Source organism: Ailuropoda melanoleuca, chromosome 13 (genome assembly GCF_002007445.2).
Source record: "Ailuropoda melanoleuca isolate Jingjing chromosome 13, ASM200744v2, whole genome shotgun sequence".
NCBI classification, from domain to species: Eukaryota; Metazoa; Chordata; class Mammalia; order Carnivora; family Ursidae; genus Ailuropoda; species Ailuropoda melanoleuca.
Genome location: NC_048230.1, coordinates 27,484,516 through 27,502,938, shown reverse-complemented (window position 1 = coordinate 27,502,938; position 18,423 = coordinate 27,484,516). Strand labels below are relative to the sequence as shown.

The window sequence follows — 18,423 nt, the reverse complement described above, 5'->3', positions numbered from 1 at the left end:
GTCATGATCCCGAGGTCCTGGGATCGAGCCCCGCATTGGGCTCCCTGCTTAACAGGGAGTCTGCTTCTCTCTGTCTCTCCTTACTTGTGCTCACTCTGTCTCAAATAAAATCTTAAAAAAAAAAAAAAAAAAAGCCGAGCAGGATAAGATGGTGGTTAAGTTTGGTTAAAAAATATAGAGCAAAAGGAGAATGTGGCAGTCTTTACACTGAGCAGATCTCTTGAATTTCCTTCCTGAGAACCTGCTTTTTTGGGGAAGACCTGCAGTGCCAATGAGACTTGGCACTCCTTTTCCTGTCATCCAGAGAAAATTACCTTCATTGCCTTTCTGCTCAAAACTGTTCTTTTGTCTTTCTACTGTGTGACTCCATGTTTGCATCTTCCAGCCTCAGTGCATACTCCCATTCAGTCCGTCTGTCAGCAATGCCTACTAGTTGTTGGGCTCTTGGCTAGGCGCTGGGGCCGCAGAAAGGAACCTTGCTCTCAGGGGAGTCATGGACACAATCATGTCCATGAATGGACCATGACAAAACAGTGGTCAGTGCTGTGGCCACATGTATCAACTCTAGAGTGCCAGCCTGAGGAATCGAGGGAGGCTTCCCTAGGCAATGAGCCCACTAGAATTAAGTCTTGGTTGGACAAGAGCTATGTCACCCAAGGAAGAGTGAGGGTCCGCCTTCAACTGAACACCTGGTGTGTAGTCCCAGAGCCTGTGAGCCAGCATACCCTGGACCCCACTCTGTCCCCATCTCCTTTCCCCTTCACCACCCCTCACCAGTACCAGCTGCTCTCCTGTGGCTACACTAAGACTGGGCTTGAGACGGAGGGAGAGTGAGACAGCTCGCAACACCAAGACCCTGGAAGGAGGAAGTGGGTAAGTGCCTTATCCAAAAGGATATAGCAGCCTCAAGTCTTATCAGGGGACAGCAGCTTCCTTCCTCCTTCCTCCTTCCTCCACCTCTGACCAAGTCACAGTGGGCCACAGCAATGCGGGCAGCTTTAAAGGGGGGGACGGGGGCGCCTGGGTGGCACAGCGGTTGAGCATCTGCCTTCGGCTCAGGGCGTGATCCCGGCGTTATGGGATCGAGCCCCACATCAGGCTCCTCTGCTAAGAGCCTGCTTCTTCCTCTCCCACTCCCCCTGCTTGTGTTCCCTCTCTCGCTGGCTGTCTCTATCTCTGTCGAATGAATAAATAAAATCTTTAAAAAAAATAAAAAATAAAGGGGGGGACGGAGGGCTGTAAACGGCTAGAGGGGAGGTGTACGGACCAGTGCACGGTTACGCTACCCCAAGCAGAAAGGAATGGTGGCTCAGACTAGCATGGTGGTAGTAGAAATGTGAAGATTCAAGGGACATCGTTGAGAGACAGGACCAACAGGACTTGGTGATAAACTACTCTCAGGAAAAGGGAGGAGTCATGGCTTTCAGCATACACCCCCAGGGTGGCCTCACCCCCTTCCTGGCAATCCAAGAAACCATATGGTTTCAGGGCCTATAGCCCTTTCCTCTGCCTACTGCTCAGCAAGTGGGTTCCAGTTCGATAAGAAAGGCCTTCCCGTGGTGGAGACTGAAAGGAAGAGGAAGGAGCTAGCCCATTCCTGCCTAGAAGGTTGTGGGAGAAGGAAGATGGACAGAGCTGTGTGTCCACTTCATGCCCTCTGGCTTCTGGAGTGGGTGCAGCTGCTCTTGGGACCTGGTGCCATCCCTGCAGCCTGGGCCTTGAACCTGGACCCAGTGCAACTCACCTTGTACACAGGCCCCAATGGCAGCCACTTCGGGTTTGCTCTGGACTTCTACAAGGACAACCATGGGAGGTGAGCCTGGGGTGAAGTTGGGTGTCGGAAGAGAGGATTCCCCCATCATCACCACTTCTGTGAAACTCAAGCTCCCCATTTGTTACAGAGGTTGAGCAAAGCTCTACTCAGACAGGGTTCTTTTTAGGAATACTGACAGGAACTAGCTCAGGTAAGCGTGTCAGGGACAGGGGCAAATGGGGAGGTGGGCACCAAAACTACAGCAAGAACAAAGGGAAGATAAAAGTTGATGCCTTATTTCTTCCCCTCAAGGGTCAGTTTTATGACCTACCCCACCTTGGTCTCCTCAAAATACGGAGAGGAGCACATGCTTAAATTGACTGCAAAACTGTCTACCCACTCCCACCTTGCTTTTCTATTCCATGGCCCTCAACCCCATCAAAATTGCAGATATTTGAAAAGAAACAATAGAGCATTAATGGTTGGGCTTAGTCAGATGGGGAATCAGACTTCCACGATTAGAGTCCTGGTTCTTTCTTTTTATAGTAACTACCCTGCACTAGTCACTTATTGGGGTAGCTGCTGTGATGCCAGCCTCTGGGGATGGCAGACAGCCTTTGGTATCTGCCTCTTGGGGGATTTCCTCTGCCAAAGAGTCACCTCCCCCAAAGTCCCCTTTCCAACGTGGCCTACGAGCAGTGACTGATCAATGAGGAGTGCGGAGGCAGGAGAGAGGTGTAAGGGTCTGACATTCTCACCTCAAATTGGGATGGTTCCAAGGGGCCCTTCTAGCTCCAGAGCTCCCAGGATGTTGGCCCATGGCTGTCATTGGGCCTGAATCTGCACCATACTCCTTTCTCTGCCCACTCCTGCTTCTCTCCCTTTCTTTCGTTTTCTTTTTCTTTCTTTCTTTCCTTTTTTTAAAGATTTTATTTATTTGTCAGAGAGAGAGACAGAGCACAAGCAGGGGGACTGGCAGGCAGAGGGAGAAGCAGGCTCCCTGCTGAGCAAGGAGCCCAGTGTGAGACTGGATCCTAGGACCCTGGGATCATGGCCTGAGCCGAAGGCAGACACTTAACTGACTGAGCCGCCCAGGCGTCCCTTTCCCTTTCTTTTTACAGACATTGGCCTCATAGTCATTACTTAAATATACTATGAACTAAAAGGAAAAAAAAAGTGTAGCAGGGGTTTTTTTGTTGTTTGTTTTGAGTACTTGTTACATGTTACTTGGCTGGTACCATGCAAAAATGTCCCTCATATATTTATTTCATTTACTTCTGACATGGGTTGGTATTGTCCCCAGTTTATATATGGTAGAACTATAGTTTGAACCTAGATCTACGAAGGTCCTCAGTGATATATCAGTACCCCACTTTAGAGGTGCTCAGTAGCTTCCCTAATTCTTCACCATTAAAACTAGCTCTCAGGAAGGTATCTGGTAACAGTCTTAAGTTCTAGGGAGCATGCAAACACCTGACTTTTGGTGTGGGGCACAGGGTGGGGGTTATGGAGTGTGGATGGTGAGCAGAGTTTATGAGGTCTTTCTCAGCCAAGGATGACAAACTCTTCATATTCAAATCAAACCAAACGGTTATAGTAGCAGCTTTGCCCTTTACTTGCTGGATTACTTCAGGCACGTGGTTCCCCCACTGGGAGACAGTTTCATTGGCCATAAACGAAAAGGCTGGCCTCCGTGGTCGGTGATGTCTCGTTGAGGGAAGAGGACCCCGTGCCCTCCAAGGCACACTGCCCTTCCGGGTAGTGCTCTCAGCGCGGGCCCCCAGGGCATGTGGTTCCTCGGGATCCGCACCGCGCTCACCCAGCTTTCCTACGCAGAGTGGCCATCGTGGTGGGCGCCCCGCGGACCCTGGGCCCCAGCCAGGAGGAGACAGGCGGCGTGTTCCTGTGCCCCTGGAAGGCCGAGGGCAGCCAGTGCACCTTGTTGCCCTTCGACCTCAGTGAGTCCAGCGCAAGGAGGGATAAGGAGGGGCTACCGGAAGCGTGGACAGCCTGGCTTCAGCGCCCCACCCTTCTTGTGCCCTCCAGATGATGAGACCCGACACGTAGGCTCCCACACCTTCCAAACCTTCAAGTCCCGACAAGGATTGGGGGCCTCGGTCGTCAGCTGGAACGACAACATTGTGGTGGGCGCCGCGGAACGGGGCACAGAGAGCAATCGGGGACAGGGACACGTGGAGGGGGGGGAGCCCGAGTCCCGCCGGTTCCCCACTCTCCTGTGGCCCTGCTCCAGGCCTGCGCCCCCTGGCAGCACTGGAACGCCCTAGAAAAGACCGAAGAGGCTGAGAAGACGCCCGTAGGCGGCTGCATCGTGGCTCAGCTCCAGAACGGCCACCGCGCGGAGTACTCGCCCTGTCGGGCTAACACCATGAGCCAGGTTTACGTGAAAAATGGCTTTAGTGAGTTCAGCTCTCCGTTTTCTCCGCCCACTCGCGGCCCCTTAGCTCCGCGCTCAACCTGACACAGCCCGGGGCGCCCCGCAGGCCATGCATCCCCCTTGGCCCAGCTCCTAGCCCCGCCCCCGCGTGGCCCCGCCCATGCCCCGCCCCAGGTCCGGATGCACCCTCCTAGATCGGCCCCCTCGCTGACCGCTCCGCCTTCGCTCCACTAGGAGACGACCGGCGCTACTGCGAAGCGGGCTTCAGCTCCGCGGTTACTCAGGCGAGTAGCGAGCCTAAGCGGCGTGGGGGCGGCTCCTAAACAGGGTTCCCTCTCACTTCCAGGGCTTCCCTTTCAGGCTGGAGAGCTGGTGCTTGGGGCCCCTGGCGGCTATTTTTTCTTAGGTACCTGCCCGTCTGTACACCTCCCTCCCTTCTCTGGGCCTGGGGAGACCCCAGGAGTCTGGGCCCCCACACCCGCTGTCCCTCGCGCCCTAGGTCTCCTGGCGCGGGCTTCCATTGCCAGTATCGTCTCGAGTTACCGCCCAGGCACCCTCTTGTGGCACGTGCCCTCCCAGAGCTTCACCTTCGACTACAGCAAGCCAGAGTACTACGACGGCTACCGGGGTAACCTTGGCACCTCTCTTCTAGGCCTCCCCGCACTCTCACCGCCCACTCCGCCAGTCAGGTCCTGCCCCTGCGGGAGCGCCCCCACGCCAAATCGGGGGCCAACCCCAGCACCTAAAGCGCCTCCACCCTCTGCTCCCACAGCTCCCCCGCCACCGCCCAACTCCCATATGCCCCCGCTTACCTTTCCCACCCTGGATTCGCTGCGCAGCCTAGGGCAGGTCATGGCTTCAGTTTTCGCATCAACACAATGCAGGGTTTGGACTGGGTGGTCTCTGAGTCCCCTTCTTCCTCGCCCTTGGCCCTCTCCCTGCTTTGGCCTCCCAGAAAGATTAATTCGGCTGTGTCTTCAGGGTACTCGGTGGCCGTGGGAGAGTTCGACGGGGATCTCAACACTACAGGCAAGAAATCCGTTTAGGGGCAAAGGTTGGGGAGCCCAGCCCAGGGAGAAGCACTTCCAAGCCCCGCACTTGGTTCGGGGTGGGAGGGGGCTTGTTTCGAAGGACCTCATTCACTGGGGTCTGGCTCTCCCCAGAGTATGTCCTCGGTGCCCCCACCTGGAGCTGGACCCTGGGAGCGGTGAGTGCCCCCTGTCCCGGCATCCCAAAGCGCCAACCTCACTCCTCAGCCTCACCAGCCCCCTAAACCTCCTGCCCTTTCCCACCCGGAACCGAAGGTGGAAATTTTGAAACTCGTGCGTTCTTGGTGCAGGTGGAAATTTTGAACTCGTACCACCAGACCCTGTACAAGCTGCATGGAGAGCAGGTGGAGGCCCGCCCCAGTGGGGGTGGCCGACGCTGGGGAACTGGAAACCTAAAATATTCCACGGGGTGTGGGCTGTAATGTGTAAGAGAGGGTGCCGGTCTGGGGGCGGGAATTAACTACTCCTGGTCTTCCTGCAGATGGCTTCGTATTTTGGACACTCGGTGACCGTCACTGATGTCAACGGAGACGGGTGAGGGGTGCCCCATCCCCACCCGTTTGGGTCCCCAATCACCAGAGGGGTTCATTCCTCTTGGTCTCCTCCTTTCCTTGCCCACTCCCACGTGACGACCACCAAGGGGAGTGGGAGGGAGAGAATGGAGTGGGCGAAATTTGGCCCAGGCCAGCAGCATCCCCCTAACCAACCCCATGGCACCGCCCGTCTGGCCTGCAGAAGGCACGACCTGCTGGTGGGCGCACCACTGTACATGGAGAACCGCGCTGACCGCAAACTGGCAGAGGTGGGGCGCGTGTACTTGTTCCTGCAGCCTCGAGGTCACCACGTGCTGGGCGCCCCCAGCCTCCTGCTGACCGGCACACAGCTCTACGGGCGGTTCGGCTCAGCCATCGCGCCTCTGGGCGACCTCAATCGGGATGGCTACAACGGTAAGGGAACTGAGGAGCCCCACTTGCTGCAGAGTGGTTAAGAGCCACAGCAAAGACCACGGATTTGACCAGAGAGCAGGGGAAGCCCGGAATGGGGCTTTTCGGGAGAAGGGTTGAAAGAGAACAATTAGGATTTGTTTGTATTCATTGGTCTAGGCAAGAGATGGTGACTGCCTGGGTGTGGATTTTGGCAGTGGAGCTGGAGATGGGGTGATTTCACAGATATTTAGTACCTGGACTATTAGGACTTGATGGGTGGCTGGCTGCAGAGCTGAGAGAGAGAGAGGGCTTGAGGACGTGTTGGTTCCTTCACTGCCTGGAACTCAGGCCAAGTAGCGAGTCTGGGGAGGGGAGGGTGGAGATCAGCAGTTCAGCTCTGGGCATGTTTGACCTTGAAGGGTTTGGGAGCATTAGGCAGACATCCAGAGAACAGTTGTATGTGCCTTCCCCACTCACACCAGAGAGTTCCAAGTGGGAGACAGGGGCTTGGGGAGGGTGGATGAGGTCCCGGGCACCTGTGAAGTGAGAAGACGCATAGGACAAAGCCCTGGGGAGCAAGAGCATTTAGGGGAGTCCCAGAGGAAGTGAGTCTAGAAAGGAGACAGGCGTGCCCAGAGAAGTAGGAGGGAAACCAAGAGATCTTGTGGCCCTGAACTGAAAGGAAGAGAATGCTCTGAGCAGGAGGAAGGGGGTCAGTGGCTCCCGATGCTGCTGAAAGACATCCTTAGATGGGGTTGGAGAAGTCTCTGTGGGCTTTAGCAAGAAGGAGGTCTTTGGTGACAGTGAGAGGAAACCGATTCAAGGCTGGGTAGGGACAGAAGTCAGAATGCCATGGGACAAGGTAAGAATGGAAGTGAAGAATTGGAGGCAGCCAGTGTAGACAGCTCTTTCAACCAGTTTGTGAAAGGACGAAAGAAAAAAGAAAAGAAAAGAGAGAGAGAGAAAGAAAAGAAAGAGAGAGAGAGAGAGAAAAGAAAGAAAAAGAAAAGAAAAGAAAAAAAGAAAAAGGCAAAGATGATTCCTGAAAGGAGATGAGGGTCAAGAGGAGGTTATTCTAATTTCAAAGCGTATGGAGTAGGTTGAATGTGGAGAAAATGATCTTGTGGGGAAACAGGGTGGTGAGGGAAGTGAGCCGAAGGAGGGTCCCTGTGATGCTCTGAGGGGAAGGCTGGGTTGGGATATTTAGCCTGGAGACAGGATATAGGAGTTGGGGAAAGTGGGTTCGGACTCAGCACAACAGTTGGGCTGCTTCTCTTTGTGAAGGAGGTAGAGGGCTGGGAGTTTGAGGAAAGTTTGAAATAGGTGCTGAGCAGAGTGGGGGAGGGGGTGAGCTGACAGCCCTCAGCTCTGCTGGGCAGCACCTTGATTCCTAGTTTAGACGCGTGGTCAGGAATCCCTGGGGCCCAATCTCCTGAGGTCTGGCCAGGCTGGTTGAAGACTGCTAATGCGATAAGATGGCAGAAGATAGGACCAGGGAGATCGAATGGTCAGAAATAAGCGAAGTGATGAAGACGTTAAAGTTCCGGCGGGGGGGNAAGAAAAATTGAGAGATTTTTTTTTAAAGGAAAAAAGGTGCATAGAAAACAAAGTTAGAAGACAAAGGAAAGAGAGTTACAACATATATATAAAAGATCTTATTCCTGGGGCGCCTGGGCGGCTCAGTTGGTTAAGCGGCTGCCTTTGGCTCAGGTCATGATGGGGTCCTGGGATCAAGCCCCTGTCCGGCTCCCTGCTCAGTGCAGAGCTTGCTTCTCCCTTTCCCTCTGCCTCCACCTGCTTGTGCTCTCTCTCTCTCTCAAATAAATAAATAAAATATTTTTAAAAAAAGATCTTATTCCTGTCATATGTAAAGAACTCTTTTTTTTTTAAGATCTTATTTATTTAAGAGAGAGAGCACGAATGGGGGGGGCGGGCAGAGGGAGAGAGACAAGCAGGCTTCCTGCTGAGCAGGGAGCCAGATGCGGGGCTCGATCCCAGTCACTACCCAAGCTGAAGGCAGATGCTTAACCAGCTGATCCACCCAGGCGCCCCACATGAAAAGAAGTCTCACAAATTAATAAGATTATGATGATTTACAAATACATTTTCAAGAGCAATCTTAAAAGTTACTAGTGATGACAAGCCCATAGTGTGGCTCTGAGTTTGCATGGTGGAATTGAAATGGGGTGAAGAGGGGGTGCCAGGGTGGTTCAGTTGGTTAAGTGTCTGACTCTTGATTTTGGCAATTTTGGCTCAGATCATGATCTCAGGGTCATAGGATCAAACCCCGAGCTGGGCTCTGTGCTGGGCGTGGAGCTTGCTTGGAATTCTCACTCTCCTTCTCCCTCTGCCCCTCCTGCTCGAGCACGAACGTGCATTCTCTCTCTCTTTCTCTAAAATAAATAAAACCTTTTTTTTAAAAAAAAGAAAGAAAAGGGGTGAAGTTCCCTGGGGGACAAGGGGTCCACTACTTAATAGGTCTTGGTTACTTAATCTTCTGGGACTCAGTTTTTTCATGGAAATAATCATGCCTGAAATCATGTCAATAAATTTTTCTCAATAGGTACCAAGGGCTGCTACTGTTTTTATAATAATCCTACTTGGTGGGTCTCTTTCATACTCAGCTCTAAACTCCTGGAGGGCAGGGTGGCTGCCTCCTTGATGCCGACTTTGGCATCCCCCTGCTGGTCCCCTGGAGTCTGCTGGGAGGGGGAGCTCAGGGCCACCTGGATAACAAACAGAAATTGGAGAAAATGATAGCAAATAGCCACTCCCCTTTTGTTGCTCCTTCCAGATGTTGCAGTGGCCGCCCCCTACGGAGGTCCCAGTGGTCGGGGCCAAGTGCTGGTGTTCCTGGGTCAGAGTGAGGGGCTGAGCTCACGCCCCTCCCAGATCCTGGACAGCCCCTTCCCGGCAGGCTCCGGCTTCGGCTTCTCCCTGCGAGGTGCCACAGACATCGATGACAATGGATACCCAGGTGCCCCTGGCATGCCTCCAGCTAGCCAAGAAGGGCTCTTGGGCATTAGCCAGAGATGCTGAAAGACACAGTCAGGGGCCCGTGCCCCACTGAGTGTTCTGACCCATCTGTGAGGCTGGGAGGGCAGGGGAGGCCAGGTGGGGAAAATGGTGTGGGAAACCCCGGGAAAGATGAGATGAGGACCCTGTGCCTCCTCTAACTGCTGATTCTGACCCCTCTGATATCTGTAGACCTACTGGTGGGAGCTTATGGGGCCAACAAGGTGGCCGTGTACAGGTGAGAGCTGGCTCCAGGGGCATGGTGGGGGAGGGTCCTCACCATCAGAGGATACTGGGCCAGGAGGGCCCACAATGGCAGGCCTCCCCCCGTCCCACCAGAGCTCAGCCAGTGGTGATGGCCAGTGTCCAGCTGCTGGTACAAGATTCGCTGAATCCTGCTGTGAAGAATTGTGTCCTGCCCCAGACCCAGACACGCGTGAGCTGGTGAGGAGACCGAGGGCACAGGCCGGGCAAGGGCTGGGACCTTGAGGGGCCCTAGCCCCTGAGCCCAGCTCGTATCTTTGCAGCTTTAACATACAGATGTGTGTAGGAGCCACTGGGCACAGCATTCCTCAGCAGCTGCGTGAGTGCCATCATGGGGACAGAGGGAGGTGGGTCTGGGCTCCCCTGGAGGTTGGCCAGGGAGACCCTGACACTCCCCGCTTGCCTTGCCAGCCCTAAGTGCCGAGCTGCAGCTGGACCGGCAGAAGCCGCGCCAGGGTCGGCGGGTGCTGCTGCTGAATTCCCAACTGGCGGGCACCACGCTGCATCTGGACCTGGGCGGGAGGCACAGCCCCATCTGCCACACCACCGTGGCCTTCCTCCGAGTACACCTGGGCTGGGGGCGGGAAGGGCTGGCTGTGCAAGCCTGTGCCTCCGGCCCTGCGGCATGGGCTGAGTGCTGCGGGCGCGGGGGTGGTCCATGGGACATGTGTGGCAGGGTGCATGGTCTGACTCTTGTCCCTCCTCCCCCAGGATGAGGCCGACTTCCGGGACAAGCTGAGCCCCATTGTGCTCAGCTTCAATGTGTCCTTGCAGCCCAGGAAGGATGGAGTAACCCCTGGTCTCGTGCTGCATGGAGACACCCATGTCCAGGAGCAGGTGGGGACGGGGGATGGGAACAGGCAAAGGAGAAGCAGGACCCCTGCCAGAAAGTCAGGGTTAGGGTTAGTGTTCAAGTCCTAATGGGAACCCCAAAACCTTGATGTCACCTCTCATCTTGGTTGTCACTCTAAACCTTACTGAAAACCCCCAAATCTCAAAACTCCTTAAACCCTGATCCAAGCCCCAAGTGTTGTTGATGTCACCTGTGAACGATGACAAACCCATAAACCCTGATGTCACCATCCTGACATCATCCCAAACCCCGATGCAAATCCCGAAGCCGTGACATCAGCTCCAAACTCCTTTTCATTCTTGGAACTTCTAATTCCCTATGTCCTGACGTGACCCCCGAAGTTCACATGTCCCCCACTCGCCCTCACACCTTGACGTGCCTCTTCCAGACGCGCATCATCCTGGACTGCGGGGAAGACGACCTGTGTGTGCCCCAGCTCCAGCTCACCGCCAGCGTGTGAGGAGCCCATTTGCCCCATGACACCCCTTCACCACCTGGGGCCTGATGCTCTGTCCTCACCCCCCCACCCCAGACCCTGGGCCTGGGCCGGGCCTCCTCGGCTTTACTCCTTTCTCCCCATAGGGCGGGCTCCCCACTCCTCATTGGAGCCGATAACGTGCTGGAACTGCAAATGCATGCAGCAAACGAGGGCGAGGGGGCTTACGAGGCCGAGCTGGCCGTGCACCTGCCCCCAGGCGCCCACTACATGCGGGCCGTCAGCAACATCGAGGTGAGGTCCCGCCACGGGGGCATTCCCGGGGGTCTGGGGGGTGCGAGAGCCTTGCCTCCTGTTTTCCACCTGAGAGCCCCCACTTCTCTCAGGCATTGCTGTAAAAGCTGTGGTTTTTTTGTTTTTTTAATTCAGAAAAGGAGTACTTGCTAATAGCATAAAATACAAGGACTGCTATACAAACCAAAAGTGGCTCAGGAAGTAAATGTTAGCAGAAACTTCTGTTAGAAGAAGTGTGCTACCGGGAACTTCTGTTAACATTTGGTGGACTTCCTTTCAGTCTTTTTTCTCAGCATTGACAGACACTTACGTGGGCCTGTGTTTATTTTTTTATTTTGTTGTTGTAGTTTATAACAACAGGATCATGGTCTATGTCGTGTTTTGTTTTTTAGTTCCAAAAGTGTCATTGAAAATAATAAGGTGCCCCAGGGATATGTAAAGGAGAGTGTGACATCCCTCAAACCCCCACCCTGAGAAGCCCCCCTCTCCACCCTGGCACACAAGTCCCTTCCAGACTTTCCAAGGGAGCTCACGTATATATGGGATACTCCAACCATCTTCTTTCTTGAAACTACCTCCCTGAAGGGCTTTGAGAGACTCATCTGTAACCAGAAGAAGGAGAATGAGACCAAGATGGTGCTGTGTGAGCTGGGCAACCCCATGAAGAGGAATGCCCGGGTGAGGCCCCAAGGCATGGGTACTGGGTCTGCTCCGCCAGGGGCTCAGACATAGCTGAGTTTTAGGGGCTGGGCTTGGAGTCCTATAACTCTCGGCCGGAGTCCTGGTCCTCACACTCCCTGTGTTCTTGGCTGAGTGGCCTTCCCTCTCTGTGGGCTTCTGAGATAAGGATGGGGACTTGGAGGATGGGAACTAGAGGCCACATGTGTACAAGACTGCCCAGACTGGGCATCTGGGCCGTGACTTTGGCCCTCCTTGTCTCTCAGATAGGAATCACAATGTTGGTGAGTGTGGAGAACCTGGAAGAGGCTGGGGAGCACGTGTCCTTCTGGCTGCAGACCAGAAGGTACTGGACTGGGGAACATTCCTACCTACCAGCCCTCCCCTGGCTGATCCTGATGCAGACACCCTCAGATGCCATCCTTCCAGAAGGGTCTTCTGGGATGTCCACTCTTCGGACTTCCCCGTTCCCTTTCTTCCCCCAGAGACTCGTTTGAGTCTTGGAGCCCTCGACGAAGGTCTTTCCCAGGTCTAACTTCAATGTGACCGTGCTGTTTGTGGAGTTAGCGCTGACCCCCCGCCCCCGAAATTCTGGCCCTGCCCCAGAGAGTTTTGATGTCCACTGGGCTGGTGTCCCTGACCTGCTTCTCCTTATCCCCTCCCCTCCAGCAAGAACAGCCAGAATCCAAACAGCGAGGCTGTGCTGCTGGATGTCCCAGTCCGGGCAGAGGCCCACGTGGAGCTGCGAGGGTGAGACCAGGAGCAGATCAGGGAGATGGCGGGCAGAACCCTCAGCTTCAGAGGGCCTTGGGGGAACCCCTACAGGCAAGTGCGCTGATCAAGCTGACCCGGAGGGATTCGGGCCCCGCAGGAACTCCTTTCCAGCGTCCCTGGTGGTGGTGGCCGAAGAAGACAACAGGGAGAACAGCTCCGACATCTGCGGCCCCAAAGTGGAGCACACCTATGAGGTATGAAGGGCCTTTTGGGACCCAGGCTGGGGTGGGGAAGGACCCAGGAGCTACGCCAAGGATGCTGAGCCGCCTAACATCCGGCCACCACCACCCACCAGCTTCACAACAATGGCCCCGGCACCGTAAGTGGCCTCCGCCTCAGCCTCTGCCTCCCCGGCCAGTCCCAGCCTTCTGACCTGCTCTACATCCTGGACATAGAGCCCCAGGGGGGGCTTCAGTGCTCCCCCCAGCCCACTCCTAACCCCTACAAGGTGAGAGTCTGGGTGGAAGGAGTTGTGGGTGAGGCCCCAGCCCATTAATCAGGGCCTCCCGGCAGGGGGAGGGGAGAAATGAGTAGAGCTTGGAGACCAACTGCTTCTTTGCCTCCCCAGCTGAACTGGAGGCTGCCCACCCCCAGCCCTTCCCCCACCTCTCCCGGGCATCACAAGCGGGAGCGCAGACAGGCGTCCCTGCCAGGGTCCAACCAGCCGGCCGGGCTTCAGGATCCCATTCTCCTGGTGAGCTGGCTCCGGGGTCTCCCACTGGGGCCTCCCTGGGGCACAGGGGACAGAGGCTTGGGGAGGCAGGGAGAGGGGCCCACAGTGTGATTTGGGCCTTGGGTGTTGGTCCCATGGAGTACTCCAGGTGAATATGAAGGGTGGGACTGGTCTTGTGTCTGGGGCAGGGTGGGGGTACTTGAATCTTCAAAGGTTCCCAGTACATTAAAGAAAATGAAGAAATGCCAAAGCAGAGTTACAACAGTTGTGGGTGTTGAACGCTCTGTGATGACCCACTTCTTCTCGCCCTTTCCCTGCATCTCTGGAACCGTGTGAGCAGCCCCATTTAGAGATAACATCAGAAGCGTGCATCTGAGGCCCTTCCTGAGAGGGAGGCCCGAGCCCCCTGTCCCCCCTTGCCCCTTTCTGTTGTTGGGTCCTTGGGGTGGTGAGGGCTGAGGTGTCCGAGGGGCTGGGAACTAACGACGCATCCCCTTAGAGCTGCGACTCCGGGCCGCATACAGTGGTGCAGTGTGAGCTGCGGGAGATGGCGCGAGGCCAGCGGGCCATGGTCAGGGTGCTGGCCTTCCTGCAGCTGCCCAACCTCCAGCAGGTGGGGAGGGGGCGCGGGATGCGGGAGGGGGGCTTCTGGGGACAGGGACCAAGCTTGCTCTGGGGATAGATGGGGTGGCCAGGAGTGAAGAGGGAGTGAGGGCAAGGCTTACTTTTGAGGGGACGGGCTTAGGCCAGGGGCAGGACTCCGCAGCAGGGAGGCTGGGGCCGGGACTCCTGCAACCAAGAGGCCTGTGTAAATGGCTTTCATCCCACCCCATTCAGAGGCCACTGGATCAGTTCGTGCTGCAGTCGCAAGCTTGGTTCAACGTCTCCTCCCTTCCCTATGCTGTGCCTGCCCTCAGCCTGCCCAGTGGGGAAACTCGGGTGAGTATGGAGCCTGCAGGACCCACTGTCTTCCCAGGTGTCCGCGCCGACAGGGTGGGGGTGGGGCACCCCCAGGTCTGACAGGTGGCACAGGTAGGTGGCTTGCTTGGGGGTCCTCAGCCCACAAGTTTGAGTCTTCCGGAGAGGCAGGTGCAAGGTGACTGAGAAACCACGTGGATCTGCCCTCAGGTGCAGACGCACTTGCTCCGCGCCTTGGAGGAGAGGGACATTCCCATCTGGTGGGTGCTGGTAGGCGTGCTTGGCGGCCTGGTGCTGCTTATGCTGCTGGTCCTGGCCATGTGGAAGGTGAGGCATGAAGGGGAGGGTGGGGTCCCCAGGTAGGCACAGGCTTGGCCCTGCCCTACCTCGTAGGGAGGCAGAGAGAGATGGTGACCCAGGGTCCATTCACGTCTCCACTATTAGAATGTCATTCTCCAGAGGACCTCCTCCAGGGTACAGACCCCTGGGAGAGGTGGCACCTAACATCCTAAGGCCTTTCAGCCTGTTCCCAGCTGAGAGGAAGAGGAACAAGGAGAGAGTCCTGCCTTCAGGAATTCCCTGGCTGCTAAGGAGGACAGGACTTCTCTCCTGCCTCTGTCCTTCCTCCTGACTGAGTTGGGAGACGTGAGTCTGATCCAGACCCTCTGGGGAGACCCTGCTGGGTCACTCCCTCCTCTGCACCAGGAAGATTGTGTTCAGACTCACTCAAGTGCTCAAGCCCTGGGAAGCCATGGTGCTTTTAGGGAACATCTTGCATTAGACTTACAGTCATCAAATACGTATCATTGGGCACTTGAGTCACATAGAGACATAATGGCCAATATTTAAGAAAAATGCACGGGAGGGGCTCCTGGGTGGCTCAGTTGTTTAAACGTCTGCTTTCAGCTTGGGTCATGATCTTGGGGTCCTGGGATCGAGCCCCACATTGGGCTCCCTGCTCAGTAGGGAGTCTGCTTCTCCCTCTCCCTCTGCCCCTCCCCGCTTCTCTCGCTTGTGCTCTCTCTCTCTCAAATAAATAAATGAATAATCTGAAAAAATAATTCAGGGGAAAAAGCCAAATTAAAAACAAGTAACTTGTTACATGTATTATCGGGACGGGGAAGGCCTCCGTTTACACGCACAGTGGGGTCTGATTGTGCAATGCTGCTCTGGGACCCACTGATCATCTTTACACCCTGTCCCCGGCCCCTGTGCGCCCCCAGGCTGGCTTCTTCAAGCGCAACCGGCCACCACTAGAAGAAGATGAGGAGGAGGACTGAGGGGGCAGCCCACGCCCTGTCCTACGAGGAAGGCTCAGGACTGTGCTTGCTCTGCCCTGTCTTCAACGTGCGCCCCCCAGCTCTGTTCGCCCGCGGGTTGGAGCTGTCCCAGAGAGGCCTCCTCATATTCTTCCACTCCTTTCCCTGCTGCCAAATAAAGAGGCTGAGCCCCAGCCCCCAGCATGCTGCCTCCTCTTGGGTCAGCGAAGAGAAGGGGACCAGGAACAGGTGATGTTTGGAGGGAGGGGCTGGGGCTGGGGCTGGCAGAAGTGTGAACAGTGAGTGTCTCTGCCAGGCAAAGGTTGCAAATAACTGTCTTTGGGGGAGCGTCTGGGAGCAGAGAGTAGGGGTGGAATGGAGGAGAGAGGGTGGCAGAGCCTCCAGGGGAGACTGGGGGGGATGGGGTGTCTGGGGGTGGCCAGGTGGCATGGAGGTAGGGAGCATCAGAGAAGGCAGGCTGGTCCCTGGTGGACAGCTTTAAACGGTATTTTTTTCATGATTTTAGAGGGATAAGCCTCAAGTGAGATTCGGGAACATAACCTGCCTTCCCCATTCCCGTTAAAAAAAAAAAAAAAAAAAGAGCCTTTAAAGCCATATTCAGAGTGAGAAGGGGGCAGGGGGCAGGGGGGAGGCTGACGAAGCTCTCAGCCTGAAGAAGGCAGCATCACACCAGGGACAGGAGAGCAGGCTTCACTGTCCAGCTACCCTTCTTCCCCATCAAGGAGAAGGCTCTTCCGTTAGGAAAAACGGCTCCAGGCAGGGAGATCACAGGAGAGGGAGGAGCAGAAGACAACTCTCCCTTCTCTGCTTGCCAAACTGGAATCCCAGGATAGATGGGGGAGGGGGGGTCCACCTGTAGTCCTGAGTAATGTGTTGATTCATGGGTTCAGTAAATATTGATGGAGCACCTCCCATGTGCCCGGTACTGTCCCGTGCCGAGATGAAGCAGTGAGGAAAGCAAAGTACGGGCCTCTTGTAGGACTTACATTCAACCAGGGGTAAAGAGGTAAAGAGTAAACATGCACATAAATGTCTGGTCAAAGTAAGGAGATTCTGGTAGAATTACAAGGGAGAGGGCTGACATTTTAGGTAGAGTGGTCAGGGAAGGCCTCTCTGATGCGGTGAGCAGAGAGAGGGATGCCGGAGCCAGGCGGCTGCACAGCAATAGCGTGATCTGGACAGAAAGAGGAGCCCGTGAAAAGGCCCCTGGGGTGCGAGCGGGCTTGATGTGTTTAGGTAAAAGCCAGGAGACCCATGGATCAGAGGCCAGCACGGGGTCCAGAGGAGGTCAGGGGTGGGGGAAGGCAGCCAGCACCTTTTGGCCGTGGGTAGGACTTTGGACTAGATGCTAAGTGTTGGCGGAAGCCATTGATGAACAGACTTAGCTCACAAGAGTGGCTGGTATTTGATTTTACCCAAAGGGATAAAAGGTAAATTTTGAGAAGAAAACAATTTGACATCCATGCATGGCAAGTTCCAGAACAGGTTTTTAGTTGGGTGACTTTTCTTAGGAAAAGATTAAACCGCTGTGATCCTTACACACCAGCCAGACTCCCTCTCCATCCCACTATTGCAATCGGATAGCCCCAGACAGTTGATTTTGATCCAGCAAAGCATTTGGCACTTGCCCTTATAGACAAGACAGAAATGTGAGCTGGATTTAAAACTGAACAATTTTGATAAAGCTGAAGGAGATCTCTGAGAGTTTGTTCCAGAGCTCCATCCTGGCCCTGAGCTGCCTAGTATTGTCCTGAGTCCCTTGAATGGAGGCAGGGAAGCTGCTCTCCACCCTGCAGATGGCTGCTGGCTGCCAGGGAGCTCCAATACAATGGGTGACTGAAGCTGATTCAAGGCAGCCTTGACAGATTGTGAAGTTGGGTTGAAACCAACAAGATGAAATTCACCAGAGATGAGTGCTAAATCCTGTGTGGAGATTGTGAAAAACTGGTTACATAAGAAGAGGACTGGGAAATCTGGCTAGATGGAAATTCATGAGAAAGAAAGAGAGGAAGAGGAAATGAAGGGGAGAGGGAAAGAGAAGAAAGAAAGAGAGAGGGGGAGGGAGGGGGGATGGAAAGGAAGGAAGGAACAGAGTTAGGGAGGGAGGGGAGGGGAGGAAGGGAAAAAGAATCTGGTATCACAAACCCACAACAAGGTCCCCTTAAGTTAGAAGAGGCAACCAGGGGACCCAACCTGGAGAGAAGCCTGCTGTCCTCTGGGGGACAAGGTCCTTGCTCTAGGTATCCAGTCCCCTTTGGGGCACCACATTGTGAGAAGGTGACAGCCAGGGAAAACCAAGAGAGGGATACCAGATTAGTTGAGGATTTGGCCACCCGGAAGCTGAATGAGGATGACAACCAGAAACTGGAAAGCAAGCTTGGCTGGGGCTAGGTCAGCCTTCAAATATGGGGTTCAAATGTAGGGTTCAGTGGCTGAGGAAGAAGGAAAAGACTGCCATTCATGAACCAGAACCAGTGGAACAGACTGGTGATCCTCCGTGAGAGGGAAAGGCCACTTGCATCTCTAGAAGAAATTCCCAAGCATTATGACCATCCAACAATGGATCTTATCACCTGAGCGGAGGTGAGCCTCCACTTCACCCTGGGCCGACACCAGCACCATCGATCGCGCCTCTGCTCCTGTCACGCATAGGCTAGATCCTTTAAATCATTAGCTCATTTAACCCTTGTTACAACAGCCCCATGAGGTAGAGATGATTACAATTCCCGCTTGAAAGGAAGGCCGAGGACCAGAAGGCGAAGTAGCGTGCTCACGGCTCAAGAGGCAGAAGCTTGACTGGAACCGACTGATTCCCACTGCGTGGGTGTTTGTGCAGCTAGAGCTGGGCAGTTCCTACACTTTTTGGAGGCACTCATGATCGCACTATCTCTTTGAGTGTGTTGTAAGCGGTAGCCTTTCCTCCTTCCCAAATTTTGCACCAAATTTCGAGGGCTCTGGACATCCAAGAACCCGGGTGACTGGACCCTCTGCGTCGCACTCCCTTGCAGCTCGGGTCTGGGAGCGCGGGGTGGGGGCTGCAGGGTGGGCTGAGGGCGGGCAGGGCCGGCGGGCGGCGCGCGGAGCGGGGCGGTGAGGGGGCGGCGCCCCGAGGTCC

The 18,423-nt window shown here is 55.2% G+C and overlaps 1 protein-coding gene across 1 annotated transcript; it reads left to right on the top strand.

Annotated features, from left to right (window-relative positions):
- Nucleotides 1-1,507: 1,507 nt before the first annotated feature.
- Nucleotides 1,508-15,488, top strand: ITGA2B (integrin subunit alpha 2b). The gene is made up of 30 exons (XM_011225653.3): nt 1,508-1,813; nt 3,590-3,711; nt 3,800-3,897; nt 4,005-4,170; nt 4,383-4,432; nt 4,509-4,554; nt 4,648-4,776; nt 5,130-5,177; nt 5,312-5,355; nt 5,488-5,541; nt 5,679-5,731; nt 5,933-6,144; nt 8,918-9,100; nt 9,331-9,376; nt 9,478-9,582; nt 9,666-9,721; nt 9,814-9,965; nt 10,114-10,239; nt 10,644-10,711; nt 10,838-10,985; nt 11,571-11,663; nt 11,930-12,009; nt 12,333-12,413; nt 12,535-12,631; nt 12,733-12,885; nt 13,006-13,131; nt 13,610-13,723; nt 13,948-14,049; nt 14,239-14,355; nt 15,252-15,488. Exons 1-30 carry the CDS (start codon nt 1,626-1,628, stop codon nt 15,306-15,308), a joined length of 3,114 nt encoding a protein of 1,037 aa, XP_011223955.2. The 5' UTR covers nt 1,508-1,625; the 3' UTR covers nt 15,309-15,488.
- The last annotated feature ends 2,935 nt before the right edge of the window (nt 15,489-18,423 follow it).

What these genes read in the sequence shown, in the direction of transcription:
- ITGA2B (XM_011225653.3), top strand. Translation starts at nt 1,626, where the DNA reads ATGGACAGAGCTGTGTGTCCACTTCATGCCCTCTGGCTTCTGGAGTGG. An exon ending in CCACTCCTAACCCCTACAAG is followed by an intron (nt 12,886 to 13,005) that starts GTGAGAGTCTGG and finishes TTGCCTCCCCAG; the next exon opens with CTGAACTGGAGGCTGCCCAC. An exon ending in AGCTGCCCAACCTCCAGCAG is followed by an intron (nt 13,724 to 13,947) that starts GTGGGGAGGGGG and finishes CACCCCATTCAG; the next exon opens with AGGCCACTGGATCAGTTCGT.